The 12373-nt window shown below is 43.9% G+C and overlaps 1 protein-coding gene across 11 annotated transcripts in view; it reads right to left on the bottom strand.

The window, feature by feature from the left end:
• RBFOX2 (RNA binding fox-1 homolog 2) overlaps positions 1 to 12373 on the bottom strand; it is a 264854-nt gene that overhangs the window by 95749 nt on the left and 156732 nt on the right. Inside the window, exon 1 of one of the 11 annotated variants that reach the window (XM_019489287.2) lies at positions 10176 to 10403. The exons of the other annotated variants lie outside the window; for them this stretch is intronic. Within the exon in view, the coding sequence (XP_019344832.1) occupies positions 10176 to 10202 (27 nt within the window). The 5' untranslated portion in view covers positions 10203 to 10403. Of the gene's footprint in view, positions 1 to 10175; positions 10404 to 12373 lie in introns of those variants that run through there. 11 annotated transcript variants of the gene reach the window in all.

The raw sequence follows: 12373 nt of genomic DNA, 5'->3' as shown, positions 1-12373 counted from the left end.
GGGCAGTTGTATTGCTTCTCTAACTTCTACTCTTTTTCCCAGGTCTTCATATAGAGAATGGGGAACAGAGAATAATCAGCACTTAGTGTGCTGTGGTCATGACCTTCCTGAACCCCTTGCCTTCCATTCCTAGTCCCAATGTAGTGCCACTCATGCAAATCTACAATGGTATAACTCCATTATCTAGAGAGAATTCCCCAGATGAAATCTCTCCTCCCATTTTACACTGCCCTAGTGGTATGAATGGACTTCACTTAATGGAAGAATTGGGCAAAATTTGTGTGTGGCCCACACAAGGAAAAGAAATGTGTTTAATGATGCACACAAAGAAAAAAAAAGAAAACTTATGCCAGTCTAATGTGAATTAAATCAAGACAGCACACAAAACAGTTAACATTCAACAAAAGTCTCACAACCACATCAGAAGTCAACATGGTCATGAATTCCTCAAGTATCATACCTCTTTTATTCTGAACAAGTCTTGAAGAGGGTCTATGTAGAGTGACAAGGATACAACTTTCAGTCTAGTGCACTGTTTGACAGCTGCCCTTCTGCATTCTTCCTAAATGTCTCTACCTCAATTTTGGTTCCTCATTTCAAACATTAGCTAAGACATAGCAAAAATAAGAGATTCAGAGCAAGACAACAAAATAGATTATGGCTAGAACAAGACTTCCAGAACATGTGAACTACAAAGGACTGGTGCTGCCCAAGAAATCACCTGGGTGATTTGCATGCTTCCTTTGCAAATATTTTATGTCTGGCACTGATACAGGGACTTGGGGGGGGGGGGGGTGGAGACAAGCTTGAATGTTGAGAGAAAATTAAAAACTGGGAGGTGAATTTAAAATGGGATTGTATGTATAACCCAAGTCAAAATCTGATTATCTAAACCTTGGTTAATCAGAAACAATTATCTGAAAGCAAAATATGCCCTCTGTAGTATATGAGCTCTACTGGATTGGGGCTTCAACTATATATAAAATGCCTAAATTCTGCAGGACCAGAACTGCTGAGATGATGAACCTCGAAATAAGGAGAGCCAGTTCAGCAGGATGTTAACTATATTCAAAATCTCCCAAGCCTGACGGCAGTCTTCAAAAGTTGCTGGGCAGTGTGCCCTTCCAATTACCCAAAAGATGTCTGATGTCTTCTCGAATCCTCAGATAATCGGGATTGTTATGCATATAAAGTACTACGTAAAATCTTCTGGGATTACTGGAAGTGAAAGCTATTAAAAAGCAAGGCTGGTGGCACCATCTATGATTAAGGTTGCTGGATACTTCCCATTATAAAACTCTGTTTTCAGCAGTTCACAACTTTGCCAAATTAATTGCCTGGTCTGAGACTTTCCAAGATGCATCAAACTGAATGTTTTGTTGGATTTTGGGTTTTTTTGTTTTTAATAAAACAGCACAGTGGTTCACCTGTTTCCAAAAAAGCAATGTTGGAATCCTATTGTGTTCTGCTCATGATCAACATTTCAAATAGACTCACGCTTCCAGGCAAGATCTTGAAATTTGACAGAGGCAGCCATCATGGCAGGGATATACCCAGTATTGTCAAATTTGACCACATTATAATAACTCTATGAATTATAGAAAAGTAGGGCTGGAAAGGCATCATCAAAAATATTCCAGGCAAGTGGAAACTTGTAGCTTGTATATGCTGTCTAGCAACTTCCTCAGTTTTAGCAGCCAATTTCCTGAAGAGTCTGTTGCATTAGGCATGGTCCAACCCATGGACTGGTCAGGACTTCAACTATAATTGTCACTCTGAGCTGCTGCAGGGAATGTCAGGGCCAGGTCTGAGTATCAGAAGCAAGAGCAGGAAAACCTTCTCTCAACTGTGCTCTTAATGACCCTTTGTGGGCCTGAGCACTGTGGAGATAGAAGCTACCTGACTTGAATCCAGACCGGACAAGAGTTGGAGATGCTGGAGAGTTAAAGGACAAGGAGCCTGGGAGTTAAGGGGAAGATAAACCAATGGGACAAGGAGACTGGCATACAAGCACCAGAGAGAAACAGACTGACACCATATGGCAAGCTCAAAGTGTGGCTGGGGCAGCTGGGAATGGCTAGATAAAGAGAACTGGAATACAGGGTGGAGGAAGATACAGGAGATGGAGCTGACAGAGCTGAAAGACAACAGGAACTGTCTAGGACAAGGAACCGTGGGGCAGGAGCACTTGAGATTGCATGAGGAGTCCAATAAGAGATCTTGAGACTAGGACTGGTTTAGACTGGAGACCAGGGGGTAGAAGGGAGAGACAGATGGAAGTAAAACAGACGGACCAAGAAATATGGGATTTGATGTGGAGAAGACACATTTAGAGTCTAGAAGAGGGTAATTAAGATTTGCTGGACAAGGGGCCAGGAGTAAGAAGATACAAGATGAGGATAGTTTGGAGGATAAAAGACAGAAAGGGCACTACATGAGGGGAATGGTAGAAAGCATCTGTATCCACTAGTGCATGTTTCTCTCTCGAGCTTGGAATGAAACCCATGATTTCTGAGTCTCGCTATTCCTCTGCCATCAGCAAACAGGCATGAAACCAACTAGCAAAGTGTCCCATCCACCTGATCTACAGGCCCACAGACAGTATAACAACCTACTACTACTATACACTTGGCACAAGTTCCAGTAGGCTACATGATAGCCATACAGGTTCCAATCCTCTTGATAACTCACACGGTGTCAGTATGTTGCTGCATGATAGGTATTTTTCTTGGCAGTTTGCTTTTTTAGATCCTTTCTTCTCTGTGGAAAACATAGTAGGCAATCACTTTTCTAGCAATGACCCCTAGGGCTCAGAACCTTGTCCAAAGCTATTCAATAACTGCATCAGTGATTGAGATGATAATATAAAACCTTTACTAGTAAACTCCACAGATGACACAAATATTGGTGTGGTAGTAAATAATATAGACAGGCCACTATTACAGGAATCTGAAGTGCCTGGTTAAGTGGTTGCAATCCAACAAAATCTATTTTAATACAGCCAAATGCAAGGTAGTGCATCTGGGAAAAAATGTAGGTTTTACATACATGATGGGTTTTGAAAGTGGTGATTCAGAGGATGAGTATGGGGTCCATGAGGCTCCATGAGGTTGCCAGGTAATATGGTGGCATGAAGGGTAATACAACCCTTAGATGTATAAAAAAGGAATATCAAGTAGAATTAGGGAAGTCATTTTACCATTGCAGACTCCATCAGTAAGACCATTACTAGGATAAAAAGTACAGTTATGGCAGAGCCCACATTTCAAGAAGGATGGAGAAATACCACAGCCACAAAATATGAACCAGGGACTGGATCAAAAAGATAAGCTCCTTGACTTGGATCAGAAGCTAATCTATTAAGATTATTGATACAGTAGTTTGACAAGTATCTTGGTCACTGTGTACAATTATCTGTGCATGGAAGAGAGATCTGACAGTGAGGAGGCCTTCTAATATTGCAGACAAGATGCAATACTTGAAGTCAGGTAAATTCAACCTTGAAATAAGGGTAACCAAAGTAATTAAAGACTGCATATGGAACAAGGGAGCTGAATTAAAGTTGCACAGCTCTAGCATTTCCATGACTTTTCAATCTCTAGAATGCTATTTGAATACAGTTTGTGTGTAATATTAATATAAAACACATCAGTAGACGTTTTGCTAAGGCAAAGAGTTCAGACATTTTAAAGAAGCATGTTGTTACAGTGATAAGAGACAACATTGCTCCTCACTGGTTTCTGTTTGCAAAGTCTACTCTATTTCTAGAAAACATTTTAGTTCAGGCTTGGCCATTCTGATGCTTGTGGACAGCCCTACCTAAACAGCATGTACACCAGCTCTCACTAAGCACAAAGTGGCATACACCGGCCATATCTAACAAAAAGAAATCAGTCTGCACAGCATAAAATCATAAGCCACCCTACAGTAACAACGCAGGTACAAATACTAGAGAGAGGAAGTAAATCAAGAAGAAAAGGTAAATATTTTCTTAACCCACAGAAAAACAATTAAGTGGAAGAATCCTGATTATATCTCTTTAAAAATCTATGTTTATTAACAATGCAAAATTTCTTCCAACTTTCTCCCCCCAATTGAGGCAATTAATTTGTTCCTGCACCCTGTACTTGCCCTTCTCATGGAAACTCCTGGATCAACTCTGAGGCTTAAGCAGCTGAGTGATATGTGGTAAAGCTAAAGGAAGAAAGAATGGAGAATGTGGATACTACTTTCTCCATCAACCCACAAACAGTAACGTCACCTGCTGAAAGCATCTCCAGAATCTGACATGTGAGCACCAATCACTTGATCAATTAGCAATAAAATGGGATTAATTTTCATCTGCTCGTTAGCCAGGAATGTTTACACAGGCATCCTGTCTTCTTATTTCTCTTTTGGCCAGTACTAAATCATATGTTGCAATAAACAAATGACCAATATGAGTTCAGTGCAACAAGCGTGGAGCTCATGATGGGTGTTCTGTTTTGTTTTGCTTTTTGTTTTTAGGGGCCAGAAATCTGGGATCCCATATGAGAGCAGCAACAGGCTCTTATGAGCATTGTTAGTGCACCTCAGCTCATGGAGCTAATCAGGCTGGAACTTTCATGTTGGGAACAGATCTTGAAGCAATAACAAAATACTTAATATTGACTAATGATCACAATATGTTTTATGGTAAAGCTTTAAGAAGTCTGGGGTTTTTTTCTTAATTCTTAGCCCTGGATACCAACCATTAATCTATCTTGCCATTTGAAGTAGAAATGTGTTAAACAGTCTGGCTTATTACTGGGATTCGGGATTTGAGCAAATGGCACTGCTGTATCAGATTCCCTTTCACACCACTACCCTGCTTAGGAATCATTAAATGCAGCTTCTGCCATCCCGAGGCTAAGTGACTGCCTGGAGCAGTTTTGCACTCTCCTCAGCAGGGTAGTGGGAAGAGTCAGGCTTCCAATACACTCACTAGGCTCTGACAGGCCCCATTGATTTTTAACTTCTTATTTTTAAGTTCTCCCTCACACTGCAATAAAAAGTCCTTAAACGTCTCCACGCCTAGAGAAACAAACCCCGGGCCCAACCCAACAAGCATGCCTCTGCACAACAGGAACATCAAGCTGCAGACCTGTCCTTCAATTCTTCTTGGGGAGGTTTTGCCTGGAAAAATGACCAGCTAGCTCACTCACAGCTCAGCATTAGAAAGTAGTCCCATGCCAAAACCAAGAAAAACGAGCAAAAAACAAGGAAATGCTGCAGGCATAGACACAGTGAATATTTAAATAGACACCCTTTTCAGAAAGAAAAGAAAACCAAATGAATGTAAGCCCTAGAGTCAAGAAAAGTACAACGCTTTTCAAACAGACTGTGCACATGGTGAAAGGGACGCTAAACCAAACAGCAAATAGAGGGGAGCTTGCAGGGGATTGGGGGTGAGGGGTGGAAATGGAGATGCCACCGTATTGCAAAAACCAAGCAAATGCTTTAGGTCAGCGGTTTTCAACCTTGCTTCATTTGTGGACCACTAAAAATTTAGAATGGAGGTGCAGGTAGGTCCCTTTGAATTGTAAGTGTGGGTATTCGCATACTTTCGACTGATCACAGTCATCTTGCGCGGACCCTTTAGAGAAGCTGCAGATCCCCAGGGGTCCCCGGACCACAGGTTGAAAACCACTGATGTAGGTATCCCTGTATAGGAAAGGAAGCACCTGAAGAAGTTGGGTGTTTATAATGGGGAGCTTCCTTATCATCCAGGAAGAGAAGAGGGGCTCTATAAAAGGGGGGGGGGGGAGGGGGGAACAGCATCCAGCAGCATATAGCCCCTCTAAAGGAAAGGGGATTCCCAACACATATTGTAAGGGGGAGAAGCCATCCTGGGATTGAATTTTCATTTACTGACAGTTCAGACAAAGGAGGACAGTTTTGTATAATAGAAAGCATTGTTTATTTCTAGGCAATGCAAGACAGCCTTCATTCCAGGGCCTCCTGTCCCCACCTCACCCAACCTGCATCACCTGTGTTAATCCCACTGGAGGGTATAGACAAAGATCCATTTTATCTGATCATTCCAATAAGGGTGGGTCAAGAGACAGAGAGAGATTGAAGCAAATGAATGAGATGGAGACAGAGAGAGGCCTTTAATGAGTCAGAACACTACTCAGACTTAAATAAGATCTCCATTTAAGGAACTCTGCATTGGTTTTCAAAAAACAAAACAAAACACAACAGACACTGGGCAAGCAACTTCTGAAAGCACAGGACTGCCTCTGAGTCTGGCATGGGGCTTGGCAAGCAAAGGGTTATGGAAGGGGGAAGGGATAGGGAAGAAACAATCTCTGGAAAAAATGAGGCTGCTGCTGGTTCATTTTAACAGGAACATAAATTAGTCTCAAACCCACAAAACCCCACCACCTCCCTGAGTCCTGGGCAGAGTGTAGTGAGTCAAACACGTGCCAAGATAAATGGTGCTAGCTGGAGCCTCCGAGGGGTGCAGAGGGAGGGGGGGACATGCTGGCAGGGAATGCAATGAAGTCACTTCAGATGGTGCCACAAAATGGAGACGAGTAATCCTACAAGGAGATCCAGGGCTTTCATGAAAGGGGGAATATCAGATCTTGAGATGCTACTCCCCATTACCTGCCTCCAAAAAAAATAATAATAATGATAAAAAGGCAGAAGTGTCACCCTCCACCCCCTCTCCCCGCCAATCCGAGAATGCCAAGAAAGAGAAAATGGGAAAAATGGGATCCGGCAGCTTTCTCCTGGCTGGCTTTAATTACAGCAAACACCCCCCTCCTCCCCCCAAACCTCAGAACAAGCCCCAGGAGGAGGCAGCAGCCCAGGTGAAAGGCTCCATCCCCGCATGCTGGGGAGGGGGAAGCAAACAATGGAAGGGATGATTCATTACAAAGGAATACACTCCAGAACTGCCTGCTGCCACATGGGCTCGCTGAACTCCTTAAAGAGACAGCCGCTCCATTTTCCCTTTTCCCAGATGCTCAACACCTTCCCCCTCTCGCAGCCCTGATGGGAAACAGATTCGGAGGAAAACGCCAGCAAGGCACTAGGCTGTCCAAGAAAGGGAGGGCTTTGTGTTCCACACAAGCTAGCAATCTCATCCCGCATGGCACAGGGGAAAAGCCCTTTAACATATAATCTTTCCCCCTCCACCCAAGACTTTTCCTTTCATCTGCAATTAGCACATGACATACTGGGCCTGGTTTACACTCCTTTTCACTGATTTAGGATTAAGGGGGATCAGATCAAGGTACTTTCTGTTAATGAATCAGAGCTCAAACCCTCATTAGCAGTGTTGGCTTCCTACATTTTAAAAAGCGTGTCAGCATCTCCAGTTTCTACCCATCACTATTTCTAGCCTCTTGTCTCCTTTTTTTTTTTAATTAGCCATTTATACATCAAAGCTCATTCTCACCCTTTCAGGGGCCAAAGAGGAACTTGTTCCCTAAAATACAACAAATTGCAGACAAGGCAGACTGGTTCATATGGGCAATTGTTTGTAGTACTGTTGTAGTCATACTTACCAACTGTTACAAGCTTAAGATATGCAGACCATTCACTTCTTATAAACAAGGCACAAAGTCGCAATGGAATAAACAGAGACTGTGTTCATGGGCTTGGAAAAGTCACTGCAATACTCAGAATAAGACCACACAGTAAGGAAATTATTCTATGGATTATTATTCTATGTAATACCCCAAAGCCTGCACTAAACTAAAAGGAAGGACCAGGCTTAGTCCCAAAGGGAAGCCTCTTAAAAGCCAGCAGTACCATTTGGATGAACTCATTGCACTGTGTTCCTACATTTGGTAACAGTCCTTCAGGGACTCCTGACAGGAAGAGATGCAGCCTCAGCAGTCAACCTCTATGGTTATAGTGTGCTCCCCAATAGCAGAGTGTAAGTGGGTAATGCGCACGCAAAAAGCATATCCTAGAAACCGCATACACTTAAGACTGTTGTAATTCAAGGTCAACCAAGACTAGTAATTCACGGGTTTGCCATCTCCTCCTGCACACCTATCAATGAATGGGACAGACTGAACAGGTCAGGGTTCTCTTCTGGCTCATTAAAGGTACCCCTTTGATAGGTTTACAACTTTTCTATTTAACTATATACTCCAAGAATCTCGTCCTTCCAAGCTTTTGCAAAAGCCTACACCCACCATCTCCTGTCTCAGATTTCATGGCTATACACAAACACTAGCTGTGCACACTTGTACAGGGGGACATAGATATGTTCACACATAACTGCATACACATGCACAAAACAAACATAGAAAATGTGCAAATAACATTATATATTACAGCACTACTATGCTGTATCTAGGCATATTATGCATACATCTCAGCACAATAACCCCTCTTCTCCATACACTCATACATAAATATACCAGGTATGCAGACCAGTAGAACTGTGTATACTCTACAGGCGCACACTGCACATACAATAACACGGATACACTCTGCAGAGGCACATTTTCAGAACCGTGCAACAACTGAAATGTAGACCAAAAGCCTCAAAAGATTACTGAAAACCTCTGCTGCCTTGAAACAGGGAACCCCCCCTGATCCAGATGAAAAAGCATCAGTGATGGAGCAAGGACTGTAATAGTAACTGCAGAAGGTCGAGTACTGGAAGATGCCTTGAAAATGGACAGAGACCTGACAATCAATGCAAGATGAGATAAAAGGGGGTCAAAACTGGTACCACTTTTTATGGCAGACTCTTACTAAGCCCAGCATCTGTGAAGGTGCTGTCCCTTGCAGTGGGACACGCACAACCTCAGCACCATTTCACAAACATGGATTCACTAAGGGGAACTAACCATGGATGCATATATCCAAGTCAGAAATATATGCCCAATACTACAAGGCTCCACAAAAAAACAGCACTTGCTAAGCCTTGATTTAAAGGAAAGTTCCCTTGGAGAGATCTCTCCTTCCCCACACTCCCTCTGGGAATATCCCCTAAAGGTTTCCAGCTCTGCACAGCACTGCAGGGCATTATATAATGCCTAACAGTAAAGGATTCCAGCTCTGAAATGCTGCTTCCTTTCCCTCCTTCCCCCACCCCTCTGGTGGCGAGGTGGTGATTCCATGCCAAAATAAAAAATCCAAAAACATGTAATAGCCTTAAAAGGCGAGCGCTGTCCGATGAAATCCCCTTGCAGGAGCAGAGAAGAAATGTCATGGCTCCAGACACAGTTAAGTTTGCAGAGAAATGTCAGTTGCCCTCAATGCAAAGCACTTTCTCCTTTAGTAAATCATAAGCAGCCCCACTCCCCATGTCCACATCCCACTAAAAAAGGGCTTTGCAGCTTGGAGGGGAACCATCAGTGCCACCCGGACAGAGGGTGGGAGAGTGTTTACCTTTGCACTTGTCAGAAGTGAGTCATTAAAATACAGATTTAGCTTCACTTGAAAGACAAAAAAACACCCCCAAAAAAATCACACATATGCCCCCAACGTGCCTTTTCTCCCTGGAGGGCACTAAAGGCTATACTGGCTACCTATAAAGGCAAGGGCCTTCAAAATCCTGTCTCCAAGCTACTGGTACCTATAGGAAGTCTTGGGCTACTAAGACAGCCAAAAAAAAAAAACTGTTTTCCATAAAATGCCCTAGCCATTGAGGGAAAGAGTTAAATGCCAGCTCTAAAGCCAAAAAAGGAGAAATAAAAGAGAACTGTGGTCCAGTCCCCTGGTAACCTTCTCCTACAAATCCCACTGTGATCCTGGAGAGAGAAGCCTCATTTCATGGCAGTGCTGCGAGAATCCCTCCGTACCTCTGCAGTCCCGCTCTCCCTCCCTCTCAACACTAAGACAAAGAGGTAGACAAATCCCCACAGGGTCTTTCCTGAGCTGCAGCTGCACAGCACAGGAAACAGGAATTTGCTATGGAGCAAAAGGAAAGGGGATAGGGGGTGGCTACACACACACACACACACACACACAAACACATACACACGCATGTCCGTACACCCCATGCAGAGCAATCTTCCTGCAGCTCAGATCACTAAAACCAGCTTCTTCTTTTTTTTTCCAGTGGGCAAGGCAAGGGCATTGCAAGAAGTCCCTCCAAACCCTGCTATCTGGAGTGGCGTGGGGAGAGGGAGGGGAGGGAAGGACAGGAGAGAGCGCGCAGCAGCAGGGAACACAGACCTTACCTGAGTTACCATTTTCTTTTTCTCCATAAACCAAACCAGGGTAGACTAGGAGGAGGAAAAAACTCTTCGAGGCAGACGTGGTAGAAACCTCCTGGGAGATTTGCTCTGCACCCAGCCCCTTGCCTGGCTCTTTCGAGGTGGTGGGGTTGTCCCCTTTATCCCCTTTTCCTCCCTTTCTTCTCTAGTGTTTCTTCCTTTCTTTTCTCTTCCTCTCTGGCTGTCTCTCTCTCTCTCTCCCCCCTGCCTCCTCCTCCCTCCAACTCCCTCCCATTTCTCAGCCAGATGGCTGATGGAAGCCCCACCTCCAAATGCCTAAGGTAATTAATCAGAGCAAAGGCCCGCCTCCTCCTCCTCCTTCACTCCCCCTCCTCCCTGCCTGGCTGACATGTCCAATTCAGAGACACAGAGGCCTTTTGGAGCCTGGGAGCCCTCTCCGCAGGCGTGTGGGGTTGGGGAGAGAGATACTTGCACATCTGGGCGCGTGGTACATGCAGACTAATCCAAGAAAACAGAATCAACCTGAGGACCGCACCAGGAATGGCTTCCCCGCTCTGAAGTCTGATTTCCTCTCGCAGCAAACAGCCTGGAGCCCCTGAAGATTTCAAATCAGGCAGAAACTGGCAATATGAAATATTAACTGCCACATAAAGCGCATGCCTACGATGTCCCACCATACTCATAACATACTTATCACATCGGTATCTAATGTGACAAGGACTCCTCACAAGTACCAAGACACAACTGCCAATTCGCTGGTGCTTGTTGAAATGTATTCCCCAGTAGGTGCCTACAGTATCATAAGCATTGCCAGCCAGGTGATCCCTAAACAGTGGGCATCTATAGAGGAGAGAAGACAAATCTGTCATTGTGGAAATGAAAGGCATCATCAGAAATTAAATAAATCTGCTCTTTTCCCAAGGTGACAAGCTCTGCCCTTAGCAGCTTAAAATGAAGCGCAGCATTGCACGTGCTTGCTTGCACCTCCAGTTTCCAACAGCCCCAATTTAACTAAATGAACCCCAGTCACAGTCATCAAAACAACCTGAACTGAGGATCAAATAGCAGCCTGGCAATGAGTTCGCATCTGAACCAACTGCTGCTTATCAGATACCCATCCATTTTATAAGGCCTTCCACCTATCACAAAAGTTACACTGACTTGGGTTACTGATTATACCTGATGAGATGAATGCAATATCAAAGCAGAAATATGCAATTAACAGCAGCTTTTCCTTCATAATAAGAACAGGAGGTTACAGAGCTCCTTCCCAGCCCTTCTCCATTATTCTCTCTCAAATATATACCTGGACCCCATCACTATAATACCTGAGCACTTCAAAATATTTATTGTATTTAATATTCACACCACTCTGTGAGCTGTGTTAAGTTCTCATCTATGCAACTGGAATAAGGCACAGAGATCAATTTGCCCAATGAGACAGTGAGAAAGCACACACGCCTGTGGCAAAACCAGAAGCTCAATGCTGATCTGCTATGTTTCCACGTAGTGCAGTAAGCGCTGGACCACCTTTCCTCATCGATATGTTCCTTTCCTAGCTTCTCCAGAATAAAACCAACAAGGGTACCAAATGCCTCCAAGCCACTTTATCAGACATATTTTTATGCCACAAGACAATCAAGTTCCACCAAAACAACAGCCTTCCTTCTCCACATACCTGCCTTCACATAAACACACACACAGTGATGGACAACAGCTAAAGAATACTCACTGAAATAAAATGCATCTATAATTATTTTTCACTATTTCTTTTTGTCTGCTTTTATTCCTCTGGCTTTTGCTCACACAATGTTGTCCAGGAGACCCAATCGAGGACCTCCTTGCCCAAATATGCTGCTGAAGTAAGGGAAGCTTGTAGCTGGCTTGTCTCCCCAATTTGCTGTGCATCTGTTGCTGCACTACTCTTCAGGCTACCTAGCCTTCCAGCTTTCTGCGTTCTCCCACTTCACAACTGCAAACCGAACACCAGCTTCAGCTCTCCCATTCTCTACTGCCTGGTTCGATAAAATGATGCAGGGAGTATGTACTGCAATCCAATTAACTCCCTTTGTGAAGAAAGCTGAAGAGCAAAAGGCATCTGCAGACAGGCCCATCCCACCAAGGCAGGGAGGCAGAAGACAAAATGTCAGGTGCCTAGCTGCAGCAAAATGGAGAGTTCAATGGCTCCTTGGAAAGAAGCC

Source organism: Alligator mississippiensis, chromosome 4 (genome assembly GCF_030867095.1).
Source record: "Alligator mississippiensis isolate rAllMis1 chromosome 4, rAllMis1, whole genome shotgun sequence".
In the NCBI taxonomy this organism is placed as follows: Eukaryota; Metazoa; Chordata; order Crocodylia; family Alligatoridae; genus Alligator; species Alligator mississippiensis.
This window is presented reverse-complemented; position numbering and strand designations above follow the sequence as displayed.